Source organism: Cyclopterus lumpus, chromosome 8 (genome assembly GCF_009769545.1).
Source record: "Cyclopterus lumpus isolate fCycLum1 chromosome 8, fCycLum1.pri, whole genome shotgun sequence".
In the NCBI taxonomy this organism is placed as follows: domain Eukaryota; kingdom Metazoa; phylum Chordata; class Actinopteri; order Perciformes; family Cyclopteridae; genus Cyclopterus; species Cyclopterus lumpus.
In genome coordinates this window covers 7,653,238-7,672,535 of record NC_046973.1, presented here as the reverse complement: position 1 = coordinate 7,672,535, position 19,298 = coordinate 7,653,238, and the positions used below count along the sequence as shown (strand labels likewise).

General features: G+C 40.8%; 1 protein-coding gene across 1 annotated transcript in view; it reads right to left on the bottom strand.

Annotated features, from left to right (window-relative positions):
• The window catches only part of cacna1ia (calcium voltage-gated channel subunit alpha1 Ia), a 100,768-nt gene that overhangs the window by 55,460 nt on the left and 26,010 nt on the right, over positions 1-19,298 (bottom strand). The window contains exons 2-3 of the mRNA XM_034538730.1: positions 9,020-9,131; positions 4,224-4,357 (exon numbers count right to left, since the gene is read on the bottom strand). Coding sequence (XP_034394621.1) covers positions 4,224-4,357; positions 9,020-9,131 — 246 coding nt within the window. The remainder of the gene's footprint in view (positions 1-4,223; positions 4,358-9,019; positions 9,132-19,298) is intronic.

The window sequence follows — 19,298 nt, the reverse complement described above, 5'->3', positions numbered from 1 at the left end:
CTCTCTCCTTATGGATGAATTTACATCTCTCCATTGCACCTTATTAACTCTGCTTCCTCCCCGGAGTCTTTGTGACGTCACGTCTCATAGGGTCCATTGGACCTGGAGGTGTCTGATGCCTGGTGAGCCGGCCTCCCACATTGGCCCTGCTGATGCGCCCCTGCTGATCTCCCCTGCTGATCCCCCCCCTCTCTACTTTCTTCTGTTTCATGGATTGGAGTTCCATTCATACATTGTCATATTTATGTAATGTGTTTATGTAACTCTGTAATGCTGTTCATTCTGTACACATGACATCTATTGCATCTGTCCTTCCGGGGAGATGGATCCTCCTCTGTTGCTCTCCTGAAGGTTTCTTCCCTTTTTTCCCTGTGAAAGGTTATTTTTGGGGAGTTTTTCCTGATCTGATGTGAGGTCCTGGGACAGGGATGTCGTATGTGTACAGATTGTAAAGCCCTCTGAGGCAAATTTGTAATTTGTGATATTGGGCTATACAAAATAAACTGAATTGAATTGTGCGCTACAGCTGAAGTGCCGTGATGTATATTCCTGTTTAATTATGTATTATAGCCAAGCTACCGAAGCCTAGAAGGGCAAGTCTTCAAGTTGTTGTTTCTTTGCATAAATCTGAAAAGATGCACCAAATTTGTGCCGCACAACAACGCACAACTCCTTAATATGCTTGAACAATACAAAAGTTTATTTATATGGCACAATTCAGCAACACAAACGCATTTAATAATTTTTTTGACCTGGTAAATTGTTTACAACCTATCTGAGAATTCCGTCAGAATGAATATGGAAGCCAAGGATCATCTCTGAATCTACAGAAGACATGCTGCCATATTTCTGTTACTGCAGATATCAGAAAAAATAAGCCTCAGTGCAGTGGATTATGCTAAAATGCAATATACAGTATATAAAATACAACAGACTGTGTGTGTCAGGGTTATGGAGTAAAAGTACAAAACCCCCTTTAGAGGCTTTCTTGGTGAACTAGTCTGCATGGGGTCTGAAGGGGAGATGACAAGGGAAGATGTTCATCCAAGCATATGAAACAGGAAAAAAGAAGAAGGAGGGAGCAGGAGGGTGAGAGAGTGAGGTGGTGCCCGTGGGTAACAGACATGGAGCTCATAGCTGACTGTCGGCTGTGATTTGGCCTCTGCAATTACCCGAGAAGCTAATCTAGTGGATGCCGCCGACAGGAAAATGAAGATGAGGAGGCGTTCACACAAATACAAACACAGGCACGCGCACACAGATTAAACAAACTCAAAAAGGCATACATTCGCAGACTGTAATCTTTGTGTGTAATTCCACACACACACACACACACACACACACACACACACACACACACACACACACACACACACAAACGCACACACACTCTGGGGATGAAGTGATTTGGCTCAAATGAAGATGAATGTCCCTCCACCCTGGTAAATCTGTTGCTCTATACCTTTATTTGTGTGCTATTATACCAGCCTCTCTCTCTCTTTCTCTCTCGCTCTCTCGCTCTCTTTCTCTCTTGGCAGTGTCTGAGCCTCTTATTTCACTTTGTTCAGAGCAGGTGTTTGAGCAGGTGTGTTTGCTTTTGTTTTGTGCACATGCATCCATCTCGCGGGTGTGTATGTGTGTAGCCTGTGTAAAGGACACTTTGAGCGAGCAAAACTTATGCAATAACTTACACAATATATGGAATTGGATGTTCTTGTGGGCAGGTGTTATGGATCTTACAGCAGTGGGCGTCTCTTGAAACCTGCAGTTTTGAATTCTCCGTTTCCGTATTTTCTTTCCTTCTTCCTGTCTGCCTTATACCATTTTTACATCCAAAAGAACATTTGTACAATCTATTGCCCGGATTCAAGTACAACGCAATATTCTGGTTGTGATTACTGAGGAAGGATTCTAAAATGTTTTCATCTTGACCCTAGTGACTACAATATGCATCACACTGGCAGCATGCCCAGTCTTCTACTTTAGTGTGTGTTGCGGTGTACCAGAGGTTTCTGCCTTATGGTGTCTGCCTTATTGTGTCATCCTCAGAGGACACGTCAAACATGCCCCACCTAATGTCGCATTATTGCATGTACAACGACTTTTTAGGTAAACGGTCTACTGCTTCGATACTGTTGACATTTTGATTGCACAATGGCACGAAGAGCTTAGAAAACCCATGCACAAATAGTCAGACTGGACTGGAATAAAAGTGTCTGCTACAAGTCTTCCAATTATGCCATATCTAAGTTGTTTGTTATTGCCCTCCAGATCGACACATGGCGTGTTTTCTGATATTATTCCTGACAGGACCATATTGTGTCTCAGTGCCTATAAAAACTATTAATTCATTGTTTCAAAATAAAAGCAGTTTCTAATCTTACAATGCTATCGTTAAAGGGAGCACAGCTGTTCAACCTCATCTCCATCCATATGTAGCCCTGTCTACAAATTAGCATTTAATTTAATTAGCATTCATGAGTATAGTCAGTTTTCTAAACACATTATAGATATAGATATACATAACCATATATATATATATATATATATATATATATATATACTCATATAAATTAGAGTGAGCTTTACCGGTCAAAAGTTAGAGTTCAGCTAAAAGAGCATAGTTTGGTTGATGAGTTCCACCAGTGTTTTCTAATTTGTTTTGGCAGAGTTATCGGTTTGTCATTGTTTTCTGGTGTTGGCTGGGTGGTCCTGAGACCAACCGCCAATCCCGCCTCACTATCGGGTAGAGGGGCGGGACATAAACGTAATAGAACTGTCATCTTATATAAATATATCGATATATATCGATATATAGATATATATGTATATATTTATATGTATATATATCTATATATAGATATATAGATATATATATAGATAGATATATACAGTAGATATATATCTCTATATATATGTATAGATATGATATATATATATATATATATATATATATATATATATATATATATATATATATATATATATATATATATATAGTTCACATGTTGCTGCTAGTCTGATCATTATACCCATTTTGATCTGCACATTTGGTTTTTTGCATACTTGTTAATAAATACATAAACAGTAACAGCGTCATCACTTAAACTATACCCAGGACCCCGCCCATAGTAGTAAGTTATATCATCTTGTATAGCTACATGGGACGGGTGTTACACATACAAGTGAGGAATACATTGTATAAAAAAAACGCTGCAGCAGTTTATGCCGAGATCATCTGTGTCTCTGGGGCACATCTTCAAAATATGATGTTCTTTCTTCATCCATGAAGTGACAGGAAGAACTACAGAGTGTTACTTCAGCTTCGGCAGCTTAGGGGCTCATTGCCACTAAAAAAAGAAAACTTGATCTCTTTGCTTTGTTTTCCATCAGCGAAAATATGGCATTTCAAAATATGTGTATGCAGAGGCTTTTATGGACAGGGATTTTAACATATTGTTTTGGCTGAGGGTGCAGCTGCAGCGGGGAGGAAATGGCCGGCGGGGAATCTCCAGAATCTGAGCTGTGGTGAGCAAACACCAACTGGTGGTGCCTTTGTTCAATTTGCTCCCCTGTGCCAACAGAAACTGAATCCTTAAGCAGGAATAAATGTCAGCTTCAACTCAGAAAGAGTACGGTTGCATTTTTCTGACATTCTGTGTGTTTATTTTGTTCTGTTTATCAAATCAAAAATGCTCAGAGTTTGTGTAAAGTACCATACTTGGCACATGTCGGCACAACTAAGATCACATTTCTCTATCATTATTTCTTCAGTGGGGTGACGTTTATCATCAAAATATGCACTGATTACACGTCCACATAAAAGGTAAAGCAAATTGTCCCAATTAGGTTTAGTTAGGTTTGCTGTGACTTTGTCTTTCTTTAACAATGTCACTTTACTTCCATACTTTACAGTCCATACCTCACGCTGAACGTAGTGTGGCCCAAATCCTTATGTATCAACTTTCTCACCTTCACACATTTCTAAGCAAACACTGAAATGGTGTGAGGGCAGCCACAGTCATCATACACAAGTGCTTTACTTGCTAATCACTTTGAACACAGTTTCATTCAACTCAGATTTGAAATACAAGTGAACTTCATGAAGTTCAGTCATGACTGCTGGAGAACTTTTTCCCAAATGAATGTCCCAAACACGACATGACCGACACATTTGAACAGAAGTATAGGGTTCATGTGAGCATCATGATACGGTTGCTTACCCAGACATGACGATGAAGAAGTCCAGCCTGTTCCACGTGTCTCCCAGGTAACAGCGACGGCCGAAGATCCCGAGAGCCACCATCTTTATCACCATCTCCAATGCAAAGAAGATGTAGATGAATGCATCAAAGGCCTACGAGGAGACAACGGGAGACAAAGAGGGAGGAAAGTGAGAAAAAAGATGCATTATATACATTTTGCCTGAAACACATTATAGGCTCAAGCTGTTGTCAAAGCTCCCTCTTTGTCTTTTTTCCATGGTGAATGAGGAGCACTCATTTCAGCCTTCTCCTTTCTAAAAGCACTCCATCGTAGTTAACAGCAAACCTGCTGCTGGAAAAAAGAAATATCTGGCTTGATAGAATCCTATGAAAGGAAAGATTGAGAAACCAAATGGCACGTGTACACTTCTCAAGCCTAAAGCGTTTGTTTGGGCGACCCCTATCTATTCAAATACCTCATAACAATCCATGACCTTTTATTTTCCACATTTCCAAGGCAATTATGACACTTTTTAAGTGTGACCAGTTCACACTCCACAGCAGACTCATCTCAAAGCGCACAGGACCTGTCAAATTAGCTCTTTTCCATCCAACTGCCCTTTTAAAGATCACAAACTATCATCTCATAGCACACCAACAGAACATGTGATGTCCAAGACTGATGTGCTCTTAATCTGTGTGTGTGTGCTCCCTAGTAGTGACGATATAGAATCACTGGTGTCTATTGCTTAAGCCAAGGCTACTATTAACATGGGGTTTTGAATGGCTTAAATGAGCTAAATGTGTGTATGTGTGCACACTCAATTAATACACACAAAACATACGGTGCCCAATGTGAACCAACCCACGCTGCAAGACCGGAATCACTCGAGAAGACAGAAGTGAAGAGGAAAAAGGAAGTGAGGGAGATCCAGGTCAAACCTCAGACAACAAAGATGGAGACTGAAGAGGCCGTCAGAGATTAATGAGAGAGAGAGAGAGAGAGACAGAGGAGCTCATATCTCTTCCATGTTTATTATGTTGCATTATTATGTTCAGATCACTAGCTAAACCTCCTATTGTATTTTTGGAACACAACTCTTCCCCAGTGCTTTGCTGTGTGACTGTGTTGGCTGCTTTGTTACATATTCCTACTACATATAACTCCATCTGCTACCTCTTGAGACTTCTAAATATAAATTAAGGAAAGCAATGCAGCCGCATGGTCATTGTGCCGGATTTGGATTTTTAATGATCAGCCTATGTGTTTGTTCTCAACCTGTAATCCATCCCCAAACTGCACACAAAACACACACACACACACACACACACACTCCTACACTATATCATATTCTTGCTGCTTGCTTCACTCACCATGAAATAAACAGTTTGACCTAAATTGCAGGAATCTTCACTCATTTAAATTTCTCATCCAACATCTACATATAGACTCAGGGCAAGAATAACTTATGAAAGAAACATACATACTGCTAATCAAATTTAATCATTAGCTGACAAGTTGAAGCAACGAAGGTTCTAATTAAATTCATAGATACATATAAAGCGCTGGATTCATACCGATTGTAAAAGATCGTAAGATTGTAAGTGTCTGTTACAGTTCAGTTAGTACATATATCCTGGGAAAAGAGTGTGTGCACTCAACAAACCAGATGACAACAAGCAATACGCATGCTGCGACAGAAAAACTATTTTCTACAATAATTTAAAGGTTTTTACCTTTTTCGTGTTTCAGGCAGAAGTTAAATGACAAACTAGAGACTCAATCAGAACCCACAGACTAGGAAACACTGATATGTGGTGCTTTTGGACAACTAGGAGTAATACGCTTCAATTGAAGTTTCTTTTCTTTTTTTTTATTCAGCAAAGGAAAAAGAGTGTGTTTGTAGCTATAGACCACATAGGGAATGTTGCAGCACTGGCAGTAGCAGGAGACACGTCAAGAGATGGGCGACTTTAAACAGCATCTTTTTTTTCTTTTGCACAAGCATGGCTTTGTATACGGGCAATTGGCATGCCTTGTAATGCATTGTGAAGACAAGATGTGTATTCCATCCCTGTTTATTCACCCACATGCACAGGACTCAGCATACAGTGCTGGCAACATGCAATGTGAAAGACTGGAAGATCAGTCACACATGCCATTGAAAATATGTTTGGATAAATAATGCAGCCTGCACGCTTCACATGTAATCCGACGCTGGCTTCACCAGTCGGATCCCTGTCGCGCTCTGAACCGAGTGAAAGGGAAATGAATTCATCATAGGTATTTGTCACTACCGCCAGCGTCCTCTTCAGTCAGCCTATCAGGTTTTATCGCCAACATGATTTGTAAAGAGGTTGAGGCTGTACTGTGATGGGCTCTTTCATGATGTGAAATAGGAGCTGGTGTGGGAGCTATACTTCATATGCTGTCATTGTGCCTGCCGGGAGGAAAGGACGTGGTAACTAGGTCATCAGGATTAAAATAATACATGTGTGTCTCACTATACTTGTGGAATGAGTGAAGGATGAGAGTCATCAGTGTGTCAATCAAAAGTCACCATGCAGACAATGTTCATTTCACACTCACTGGATAACAGGACAGTGGAAGTAAAACCTGTCTGTGCAGTTTCCGATCATCTGAAGCTCCATTAAAAAGGTTCATCAGGTGCTGATTTGAGGGTTTAATGAGTCCTGCCCCATTCAAATCCATTTAAGTTAGAAAATCTACTTTCCATTTGCGTGTGATGACATGATTCAGGCCGGAGGTGGCTGCACAGGACCTCCGCTTCCTTATAGCGGGTCAGATTTTATCTCCACTTGGCTCTTGAACTTGAACTTCTCGGCTAGAAGAATCAACAACCTTAGGAGGACAATCTTATCTTGAATTTTGACAACCTACATTTCAATTATTATATCAAACTTACTTATCAATCATAGTCCACTGTTGAAGAATCTGGCTAACTGAAGGACTTTTCTGGAAAATACAGTTTGATTTCTTGCTGAGACTTAAATATGGTCATATGGTCTCTCGTCCGAATTGTAGATATGAAGCTGCAGCCAGCAGCCAGTCAGCTGAGCTTAGTACAAAGACTGGAAACCGTGAGCCTGGTTCTGTCTTGAGGTTACACAATCTGCCTACCAGCACCACTTTAACCCTCTAATTAACACATCATATCTCGTTTCCGTACTGCAAGCAAACCAGAGGAGACATGTACATGTAGATAGGTATTGACCAAGGTGTACCACATAGCATAAGTCCTCCTTCATTGAGACCTGGACCCCCTTAAGTCCAGGCCTCTACCTATAGGAATCCTAATTTAACCCAGTATACAATGATGTGATCAGATCCTGGGGTGATGTATACATTGTTTGTGGCTGCTCCATTGTCTCTTTCAGGTGAGGTGAGGATTTCACAGAGGGCCAAACAAGCATGTGAAGGCCACTCTAACAATCTAAGCTCTGTCAGCAAAATCTCTCCTGTTACCATTAGCAACCACTGGAACAGGACCCCTCAAACTACCTGGGGAGACAATATGCTTGTTAAAAAGACAAAGCATAGCAGAAGGGAGAGAGCGAGAGAGTGTGTAGGATGGGGGGATTGGGAATATAGGGAGGAGTGAAGATGGTATTGGTAGAAGGAGGAGGAAAGATAGTGAAGCAGGAAGATGTGTTGCACAGTTTTAAAACTGCATTGAATGCTTATTTGTAATCTCTGCACAATGAAGAGAATATCCGATGAGATAAATAAACCTATTACAGTCTGGTCTGGGGGCCTTTATTTGATATTATAATCCACTCTAATGTGCTGTAGGCAAGTGAGATACTATGGCACAATATGCCAACATAGTTGCTGCTGGAGAACAAGCACACACCTCACATGCAGGTTGCTGGAGACCGGAGTGTTTCAATGTCATTGGACATTAGAACCATCAACTTAAAAGCATGTGAGCCAAAATAAGGTCGTCCTCGTCACATCGGAAATTGCCTCCACAATTAACTTCAATGAAAACCAATTCCATCCCCCGAGGAACACAGCGAATCGTCAGCCAGTTGGCAAATTACAGTAGAAACAGACAACCCACATCAGCTCGACTACACGGCTTACAAACATAAACATAAAGGAAAATATTTGTCATTTGGCAACAAAAAGAAAATTACAATAGCTTGCTCCAATAACAGGTATGAATAATAAGAACAGAACTCAACCTGTTACTAACGCTGTTACAGGATCAATCAAGTCAAGGCATCGATAGTTGGCTTCATGGAAATCATCTTCAGGAGGTGCACTGTGCAATGTGAACACTTTAAGGAAGTTACGGAATAATCACATTAAAACTAATCTCATGGGTTAATGTCTGGGGGCAGCTGTAGGAAGAACGACACGGTAAAGAGAAAATGCCCCAACAACAATCTGCGGCAGAAGAATCGAAGCCTGTGAGTGAAACTTTATCGGCTGTGGCATTTATGGCTCTATCCACAACCACTATTTCAACTGTTGGTACTTGTCTCCACACGTGTGCATTCATCACCAAGTGACACAATCGCATGCGGCTCCAAGCGACAATATTAAAACAAACTCAACTCCCAATTCCCTGTTGGGAGAGAGCAGGAGAATGAGCTTTCAGGAGGGAAATCTTCCAACTCTGTGTTTGTCTGCATCACAGCGTGAGAAACGATGACAAGAGTCGTGGGCCGCTCTCAGTTTTTGTTTATGTTAATTGTCGTTTTGTTGCATCTCTTCATCACAGCGCTGACGCGTGATTCTCACACACACAGAGGCTCACACACAAACACCCAGGGGTCGACCTCACCTGCAGTATCTGGCAGCGGTCCGAGGTGCAGTCGATGTTCTCACAGGGCTGGTACATGCCCAATGTCACACAGTTGAGCAGGATCACCATGATGCTAATCCTCTCGAACCACGTAGCAACAGAGCTGGGTCAAGGAGCAAAGCAGCTGAGGAGAAACTGTATACATTTCAAACTGGGATGGATGGATGAATGAATGGATGGATGGATGGATTGATGGATGGATGGATTGCTGTCTCAAATCAGAGTTATTCCCCTTCAAAGTTTTTAATCATTCTTTTGAATTTAGTTAAATTTAGATGATGTCTTAAATGAAATATGTTTGAATATGTCTCTCTCTCATCTGACTTCTGGGTTGGTTTTTCTTCATGTCTTATTACTACAACGCCAAACTCTGTATTTCTCCTTTACATCTGTCTCCTCTCTCCTCGTCCCTTCAGTCACTCTGGATATATACGAGAAGCGTGTTTCAAATGTCTGACAGACAGATACGAGTAAGCATGCTTACTTTAGGTTTGTCATCAATTTATTTTGCGGTCTTTTATTTGACACTTATCCTTTAAACTCTGATAGCGCGCGTGGGGGGGGTGTTGGTTTGACCTCCCACAGAGACCAAGTGGGTGGTGGGTTGTCAGAATGCCATCAGGATAATGTCCCAGCAGAGAAAAGAATAAACTTTAAAGGTGAGTAAACTGCTCCAATACAGATAGAGGTGCAGATAAAGCGTCAAACTGTACATATTTGCACCATAAGGACAGTTTTGTCTCACTAGGTTGTGTTTTGAATAATATCGTTGGAGAAACATTGCAGCATATTACCACAAATAAAAAATAAAAAATGTATATATGTATACAATACACAGTATATGTCTTGAAAGAACAGTGTTTCCAAAGTATGACCAAGTATTGAAACAGACATATTCAAATCACACATATCAACCCTTGTTAAATTGACTCATTCGCAGCATGAAAGCAACACACCATGCGATCTGAGCGGTCCCCCAGCCGCCACACTGCCAGTGAGCAATTCTTCAATCAAAATGAAGATGAGAAGTATTTTTCCAGCCAACATATTTTTGCTCCATGACTGTATGAGTCAGGGAAGAAAATAGACATGACAAGATAAATACTAGTGCATATTTACAGAAATAAGTGATGTGAGAAACAGCAGCATGGGGTCAGATTTCTCTGAATGTCATTTAAAATGTCTCAACAGTGTCAATATAATTATTATGTTTTAAATGTAATTTACGCTGTTGTTTTGCAATATGTTTGACTTACAACCGGTCAACATTCTACTCACTGTCTTCACATCTGAGGACCACCTGTTACGCTGTAGAGGGCTTACGCCTACACAATACCCACTAACAAAGGATTATCTTATCTTTTTTTATACCTACTGATGTACAGACTGAACTTCATGGCCTTCTTCAAGAGTTAATACAAGTTGATTATTGTGTCATTTTAATGATTTGCAGAGATGAATAAAACTGAAAAGACGACTTAACGTACTTAATTTATACAGTATTATGCATGATGATAGCGGGGGGTATGAGTGCGTGTTTTAATCACTGTCGAGCAGTTTAAAAGCTTTTCACTTCTTTCATATCTTAAACTGTCAGCTTATGTTATTTTACTTCTATACTCTATCCTCTTAACTCTTTCTTTTTTGTATTCACACAATGAGCTTTAAGTCTTTTGTTCTTATGACCTTTGCACTTACACAACTTGTGCTCCCCGGTAGTGGGATGTGGGGAATGTGTCTGTAATGTGTCATTTTGGGCCTGTTTGAACTATCGATCAAATTCTTTGTTCTGATACAACTGATGCTACTGCAGCATCTGTTGCATTTTTTTTAGGATAAAACAATTAGCAAAATTCCCCCGCACATCTATGATCTGCATATACATATCTGCACAATCTATCTGCACATATCTGCACAATCTCTCCTATGATGTAAAAAGAAGTTAAAAATCTCTAAAACATCCATAAAAACCTAATAAACTCTGTCGTCTCCTAACTGGAAATAATTTAGCATTTAAGATACTGAATCTGCGATCGTCTGTCTTCTGAAAGTGTGCACATCATCTATTCTCTTTTCCCTTTACAACATAAATCTGATGAAATGTTTAAGAAAATCTGCAACATTTTAAGTACCCGTGCACATAATGTCCCCTGAAATATTAACACTGAAGAGTTACATCTTATTTCAGTGGGTAACCTCACTTTAAACCGGCTTTGCTCAGGGACATACTCCATTTCTAAACTGAAAAAGATCAACCTTAAATATGAAAAATAAAGTGATTTGAAGCTAAAGGATGTTTAGTGAAACACACACACACACACACACACACACACACACACACACACACACACACACACACACTTGTATGCAGAGATTATAGTTGCAAACATATTTGTTATTCATCTCTCCTGCACACAAGCCATTCTCCATTAATCTGTACGTCTCTCCATCCTGCAAGCTCTGGTATCTCTTTAGCACGGTTCTCTGGGGTGAACACAGTGGCATGGGGAGACATAATATTAGATTGCTGTGTGAAAAGAAATATTGTCATGAATTCTCTTGCCTTTCGCGTTATCCAACCAACCAACCAACCAACTTCTTCTTCTTTTTTGAAATACGGGCCTACCCCCCTTTGGGTTACAATATTCTTTCCTTGCTTACTGTAACTTTTCCCAGCTGTCACCTCCCCCTCTTTTCCTTCTCCCTCTCCATTTTCTCAGCTTATCGTTCATTCCCATGTGTGACAAACGATAGACAATTTTGCTCGACCAGGAAAAACAAACGCAAACACACTTTATACCTCGACAGGCAATGAAAAATCAATCAGGCTTGCGTGTGTGTACATGTGTGTTCATGTGTGTGTGTGTGTGTGTGTTTGTGCAGGACTCCCATTGCACAAGTAAATAACCTGCCCTAAAGGTTTCTGCAGCAGGAGCCAAGAACAGAGGCATGTGGTGAACTCGCAGTGAGAGGAGTGAGACAGACAGTCTGAGAGGAAGAAAAGACCGGGGGGAAAGAAATGCACACAGATATCCAAAAAGCATGGGAGAAGACTTGTTTGGGACTTAGCTACCAACGAACACAAGGCGGGTGACAAAGGACATAATCTATATGCCGGTGTGCAATGCCTGTTCAAAGCTCAGAGTTTAAAATACAAACATTTGCAGAGCAGCTCAGGTGCACACGCACAGCTTATTCCTCCACATAACCCCCAACTGTGGACGATTCACCTTCAACCCATCGGTATCAGCAGCATCTGCACCGACATGTGAAGTGACTCAGCGCTGGTGTGAGTTCAGTTTCTTTGTCATACCAACCCCGTACCCTTTCCCTCGCCAGGGAAATGAAGCAGCAGGCGGCTGACTCACCCCCAGCTGATTCCAGAGCGTCAGCTGATGGCTGGTCATGTCACGCCCTAACCATGTTGGGCTGCCGCTAACCAGGTCTGACACCAAGGATGCTTTGAGGAGAAAGGAATGGAGGCATGCCGTTATTGAGCTTCAGAATTTCATTAGATTGTTCTTTTAAAGCTATTACTTTGGGGATATTTACCCTTAAAACGGTTAAGGATTCAACCGGGGACCATCCTTGTGTGCCGGAGGAGGTTCAGCTTGCATTTGTATGTCTCTGTCTGGCTTCTGTCTGTTTAGCATCACGCCTTCTCTCCCTTTCTCCTCACTCCTGTATGTCTAATCTTCTTAAGCTGTGGACAGGGCCTCCTCCCTGTCTTTACTCTCCTCTCATTACGTTCTTCCCCTCTTCTTCTTCTTCTCAACGTCTCTACCTATTTTTATGCCTGTCCCTCTGTGTCAATACAGATTTCGTCAAAGACTTTCCCTCCGCATGCATCCCTTTTTTTCTCTCCCTATTTGGTGCTTTCCAACTTTAACAAGCTCTCTGTCTCTCTTTATAAAAATATATTTCAGGATCCTCACTATGTGTTGATGGTTCTCTTTTGTCTATTTGTCCTGCTTTGTGGTGCATTCAGTTAACAAAAAGGCAGCGCTAAGGAGCCCAAGTATGACCTTATTTTCCACAGCTGTAGTATGAAAACAGCTTCAGAAAAAAACAAATTATTCTAATAATCAAAATGTAAAATTGGAGGAGCTGGTGCATGTGTAAAACCAATTTATTACCTGAGTGCCTTTCTGATTTATTTTGTCCCTGTGACTATTCTTTATTCCCTGCTGGATGCATTTACACATTTTACATTTGCAGCCTTAAAGCTGAGATTTACAATAATGTCCTGATTATTTAATTTAAAGGTTTCATATCTGCCACTTAAGTACGTTATCAAGTCAAATATACAGCACGTTGTATATATATGACAGGCATAGACTCAATGTGCTTCAAAATTAATTACAATAAAAAAGGAATCGCATAAGAAAGTATTAGCATTAAAAAGTGAATAATAATAACACAAATAATAAGAAATATATTCTTAAAGTGAAAATGTTAAACCTAAAAGATATGTTTTTAGAATATATTCTAGGTAGAGTGAGAAGATGAACTAAGGGATCTGTCCGGTGTGTATTCGCTGAGCATGTAAACAATGTAAGAAGGGGCGAAGCCATTTATCGATTTAAAAACAATTAAGAGGTTACTTTAAATGAAGTCTTTGTTTTACTACTGGGAGCCAGTAAAGATAAGTTAAAGTAGGAGTGATGTGTTCAAACCTTTTGGTTTTAGTCAATACTTTGCCTGTAGCATTCTGAATGTTTGAGTGTATTTAACAACTCGTTTGTCTTGCCAGCAAAAAGTGCAAAAAGTGCAGTCTACTGGAAATAAGTCTCACCGAGAAACCTCTAACTATAGACACATTTCTAAGATGATGACGCGCAGTCTCGGAGATATTAGATATGTGCTCCTGGGAGTTCAGATAAGCATCCAAAATCACACCCAAGTTGTTGACATGCTCAGCAGTTCTAGTTACGGAGAGTGAGTTACGGAGAGTGAATGTGGAGCCTCGAATGAAAGAGCCTCTGGTTTGTCCTCCTCATGAATAGACGTTTGGTTCTTTCAATCTCTGCTTTCTTAAACTTCTTCTCTTCTGTCACGTGTATCGAAGACTGCTCCACTAAGACTGAGCAGGAAAAAAATAACTTTACAAGTTGGCTGCATGATAAATTATTCACAGAATAACTAGAAGCCAAATTATGAAGCAAATTGTAGTTCTGCACAATTCTTTAAAAAGTTGTGTTTGTGTTTGTGTGTGGCATTATAATCCATAGAAAATATGGGAATTACTATTAAATGGATGCACCAAATCAACAGCTGTGTGTGTATGTGTTTACAATGAGTCTTTTCAACAGAGCTCCCTATACTTATTGCCTACATCAGTGTACACGCTTATGTGTGTGTGTGTGTTTGTGTTTTTGTTTGTGTGTGTGTTTCTGTGTGTGTTCCTATGAGCATCAATCTCATTCAGACTGAATCAAAATGACAAATGAAAATCTGCTTCTCACTGTGGCACGGAAGCCTGTGTATTACCCAATGAAAACATGGCATAATGGGTCACACACACAAACACACACGCACACACACACACACACACACACACACACACACACATAGTTAATGGACACATCCTCCTCCACCACCATCTTTGTGACAACCACTGTCCCATGTAATTGGGTGCGTTTTAAAAATCACGTCTGAAAAACGGTCCATGTTGTGACGAGTGTCACATCCGCTTCTCTGTTAGTGAGGAAGAATCCGTCAGCACGTCTGTGTGATGTCACTCGCTGTACAAGCGGCTACAGAGTGCGTCCTTGACATCAGACGGTTACACTTTTGTTTCAACACTTGAACTGTTGTATTGTAACCTTGCTTCTCTCTGTGATGAAGTAGTGAGGCAGACTTGCCTGAGATCTACCTCCCTACCTTCCTAACTCTGCTCTCATCCCTCTTTCTATCCCACTTAACTTCCTAGTGCCTTGTGGTAAAATTGATCAATGAGTCTATCACAGGCTGGTTTTCTCTGTTGGACTCCAGCTGCTTGGCCTCATTTCTACTCCGTCCACAGGCTCCTCTGTCCATCCTTCTCCCGTGCCTGCCAGCTCTTCTTTGTGTGTCTTACAGTAATAGTTGAGTCCTCACTGTGCCTGACAATAATCTTTGTATTTCAGCTTCTCATCAAGAAGTCATTTGCTAACATACAACTGAGAACTAGAAACTTGCAGTCCAATGAAGATTTGCATACCCTTTACTATCTATGCACACAGCTGTGCAAATGCCCCCGTTTAACCTTTATTAGTGACAGAACGCTAACCCGGAGAGTTCATAATGTAAAGCTCCTTCCCTCTGAATACCAGTGGGCCAAAAGCTCTCCAGCCAAAAGAGCACACACACAGCGGAGCATCCAGAATAACAAGTAAACCTTAAAAGCCTTAACGCAAACTGCACTATTTGCTCTGTAAGTGTTGCTATGCTTGTCTCAGCAAATGTAGCTTTCACTTTGCCAGTCCGGAAAAAAGTTTGCTTCTATGGATATACTCACACTCCTATACAAAACAACATTTGAGGAATTATATTTTTGCATATTTCCCCCAAACTGAAAATCCGTCTTTGCTCAACAACAATGTTTGGCAGTCTTTAAGATAAGACTTTGCTCAAAAATAAAATGGCTTTTTGAAAATATATGTTTTATGTACTGAATAGAATTGAGTCTCAAATTTCCAATAAACACAGATATGCCTTCCAGCACTATGAAAATAGAGCAGGGTGTAAAGACCGCTGCTTTATAACTTGAGTATTTTGTGAAGCTACAAAGGGCTCAGTGCCGAGTGCAATGCGTGAAATATCATCCCTCTGTTGGAAGCACACACTCACACAGAGTATAAACTGTCAATTCAGGGTGATAATCTCATGACTAGACATGTCAGTATATGCACATTAATATTATCTCCACATTGATGTTGCTAAAGGATGCAGGTCTAAAAAAGGTAATAGAAGCCTATTGAATTAAACGGCTTGTTCCTAAAATGTAACTCGATAAAGACATGCATGGCTTGCTAAAACTAGCTTGATTTAATATTATCGTTCCTGGCAGTTCAGTACTTTCTGCTAACTTGGAACTTTTGCCATGGTGTGAGAATATGTATTGTTTGAGCACATATGTTCTGGTCAACGTGTCAATGATCGTCCAAGACTACAACTTCTCACTTACAGCAGATGCACAAGTAACTACATCTTTGCAAACTCCATTTCCCTCTAATGACCCGTTTCTGCCAAAGAGTTTAATCAAAAGAGGGCTGTTTTTGTTGTTGTTGCCTATATCAAGTGAAGTTTTTTTTTTTAAATTAAATCAGTCATGCCCTCAAAACCAGATAAAAGCCCAGAGAAGACTTCCACCAAAGGAACATTAAAAATGTCAGTTGCGGGCACAAATGGGTATATAACAGTTGTTTAATCTGCATTGTTGCAAAGCAGTCAGCAGAAATGAGTGAAGAGGCTCCTTATCTGTTTCTGAGAAATCCGTGGCAAGCTCCATCAATATAGCATATGTCTGTCTTATTGAGGCTCGGGATTAGACTGTTAGAGAGGCAGCAAATATTGGGAATAATAAATGGAAGTGGCTGTGTATACGGTAGTGGTTCAAATGATAAAAACAATTTGTCTTCCATTTTTGCCTGCATCTTCCTTGAAGTATTTTGATAGTGAAAAAAGCAATCATAGAATGGTAACAAAAAGGAGTGTACTCATCACAGAATCCAAGAACGTGCAACCGAATTTGGTAATTGCACTCATGATTTGTTTAAGGCTTGTGAAATTGCCACATAATGTGTTGTGCTCTCCCTATGACTGATGCTTATATGTATCCAGTCCCCCTGACACACGAGCACACAGCTGTACACAGACTCACACACAGTATGGCGAAGACAGACAACCACACAGCCTGACATGGCAAGCAGAGACCTGGAGCACCTCTCAAGACAAGCCTATGGCCTGTAACCAAGGCAACGGGAGCAGACGGGTTGCCTTCAGCCATCGAGACAACACAAAGTGTGTGTCAATATTCATGCTAGCGTTTTTGTGTGGCGTTTATATGGCCACATTTCCCTGTGGGCTAAACCATATTGTAATCGTGCACATGATGTGCCTTGGCTGCATTGACAGACAGAGGATGATTACATTTTCAATCCATATTTCAGCATTTGAAAGCTCACGGTGTATGCGTCTGCATGTGTGCGACTGTGTATCTGTCTCCTCATATCAGCTCGGCACAGCAGGTGCCTTGCTCCAGTACATTGCTGCTGCTAGTGAAGCTGAATGTATTGCAGACACCATGGGAAATATAAGCCAATACTTTCTGTGCTTGTGCGTGTGAGGGAGAAAGAGAGAACAACATGACTCAGTGAGACGGAGAGGAGGAAACTTGAAGACAGACTGAGAGAGACCAATATAAACTGAGAGTATAGAGGCAAGTCAAGGGTGAAAAGGGAGGCTGGCAACCGAAAGCGAGCACAGGAATTTGAAAATGGCCTGCACAGGGAACATAGAGGAAGGTAAGAAGAGAAGGGGAAATGGATAAAGACCAGAGAGTCTGGTGGGTCAGTGGATAGCGGCGCATGCAGTGTACTCACAAGCCATTAGTTTGAATTCGACACAGGGTCAGAGTATTGGAAACAGGAGGCGGGAGAGAGAGAGAGAAAGAGATGTGATGACAGGACTATGCTGCTGACATCCGCAGACACTAGTCAGACTCTGATGTGACAAGCAACCATCCTCACCAACCCTCAACCTCCCTCCAGCCATCTGTCTTTCTCTCTGTCGGTTTTGTATTCTCTTGTACTCTGTATTCTTATCTCTAGTCACATAAATACCGTCAAACAAAACAAAAAACTAAAACTAAACATTTTGATATGTTTGCCATTACATACTAAGGGCTCATCAATAATCCCTATTGATAATCATGCCTACTTCCAACAACAAGAGCAATTTAAACTTATTTAGCCTTTAACAGGTGGCAACCTTTGCTTCTGAAAAGTGAAGCCAATGTGTCTTAAACTTGCATTCTTTTCTAATGGCCATCATTGCAAAAAGAAGTTTCATTGAATAAAAGTCTATGAGAAACTGACTTTCTCACTTGATTTCTTTCTTTCTTATTGATCTCACTAAACATTGTACACATGAGTACAATTGTACAAATGAGAGAAACCTGCAATTGAGAGTACACTCTCAATTGCAGGTTTCAACTCTTCTTCAATACAGCATGATGTTCACTTTGTAAATGATCGTCCCATTTAAAGTCAAATAGAAAATAGAGCAGTGTATGCTTTAGGGCGGCGCTACCTTGTGATTGACAGGTTGCGACCACCGCGTTGTCTAGCCTTGGAGTTGTCTGTGGTTTTGTTTTAACCCTTTAAGACTTGTCTTAATCACAGACTTTCACAGTGTGTTTTCAGTCCATGAAAGTTAATTGGAACCGTTTTGGTCGCCTGAAAATGTCTTAAGTCACCTCTAGTTGCAAAAATAACAAGATGGCAACGGCCAAAATGTCAAACTACAGGCTTCAAGACTGCCGCCCACACACCAACGAGTGACTTCACTCCGTCCACGTCTTTTTGTACAGTCTGTGGTATTTAATAGTGACTTTACTGGTCACATGTGGTGCTGCCATCTGCTCTGCGATCTCTCCCAGCTTTCCATCTATGGTCGCTAGGACCGCGAGGGAATGTCAGTGGAGCAGTGCTGGTCGTTATCTGGTCCTCTCTGATATCTAGAGATCTGAAGCACATCTTTGCTTTAGCACTATGATCACTCAGAGAAAGGACAAACAAGAGAAGCCTCTTCAATGAGTATATTAGCATCACAAATGATTGCTACAAAATCCTGTTAGAGCCAAGCATGTCCATTTCTCTCTCCCTCATTCAAAGTGGGTCTGTTCTCAACTGGTTTGGTCTCATGGTGCAAAACCCCTCCTGTACGACACAGAAGGAGATCAAAGCCTGCAACACAAATATGTGCTCATATGTAGTCGCCTGGGAATTTTACATGTCTGGGGCTTTTATTGTGAAAGGTAAAAACCAAAGGAGTGGATGTGGTCTGAACATTAATGACACCTTTTACAACTGACCACATACATATAATCTGTTTAACTTGTAATCTTTCCTTAAAACCACTACTTCAATCCGTACCTCAGTATTTAGAGGGAATATGACTTTCTTTCTGGGAAGTTTTTAGCTTACATAGCTCCTTAGGGGCCACATAATGCAACACAAGTGTGAAGATGTGCCCATATGGTCTCACAATCTGG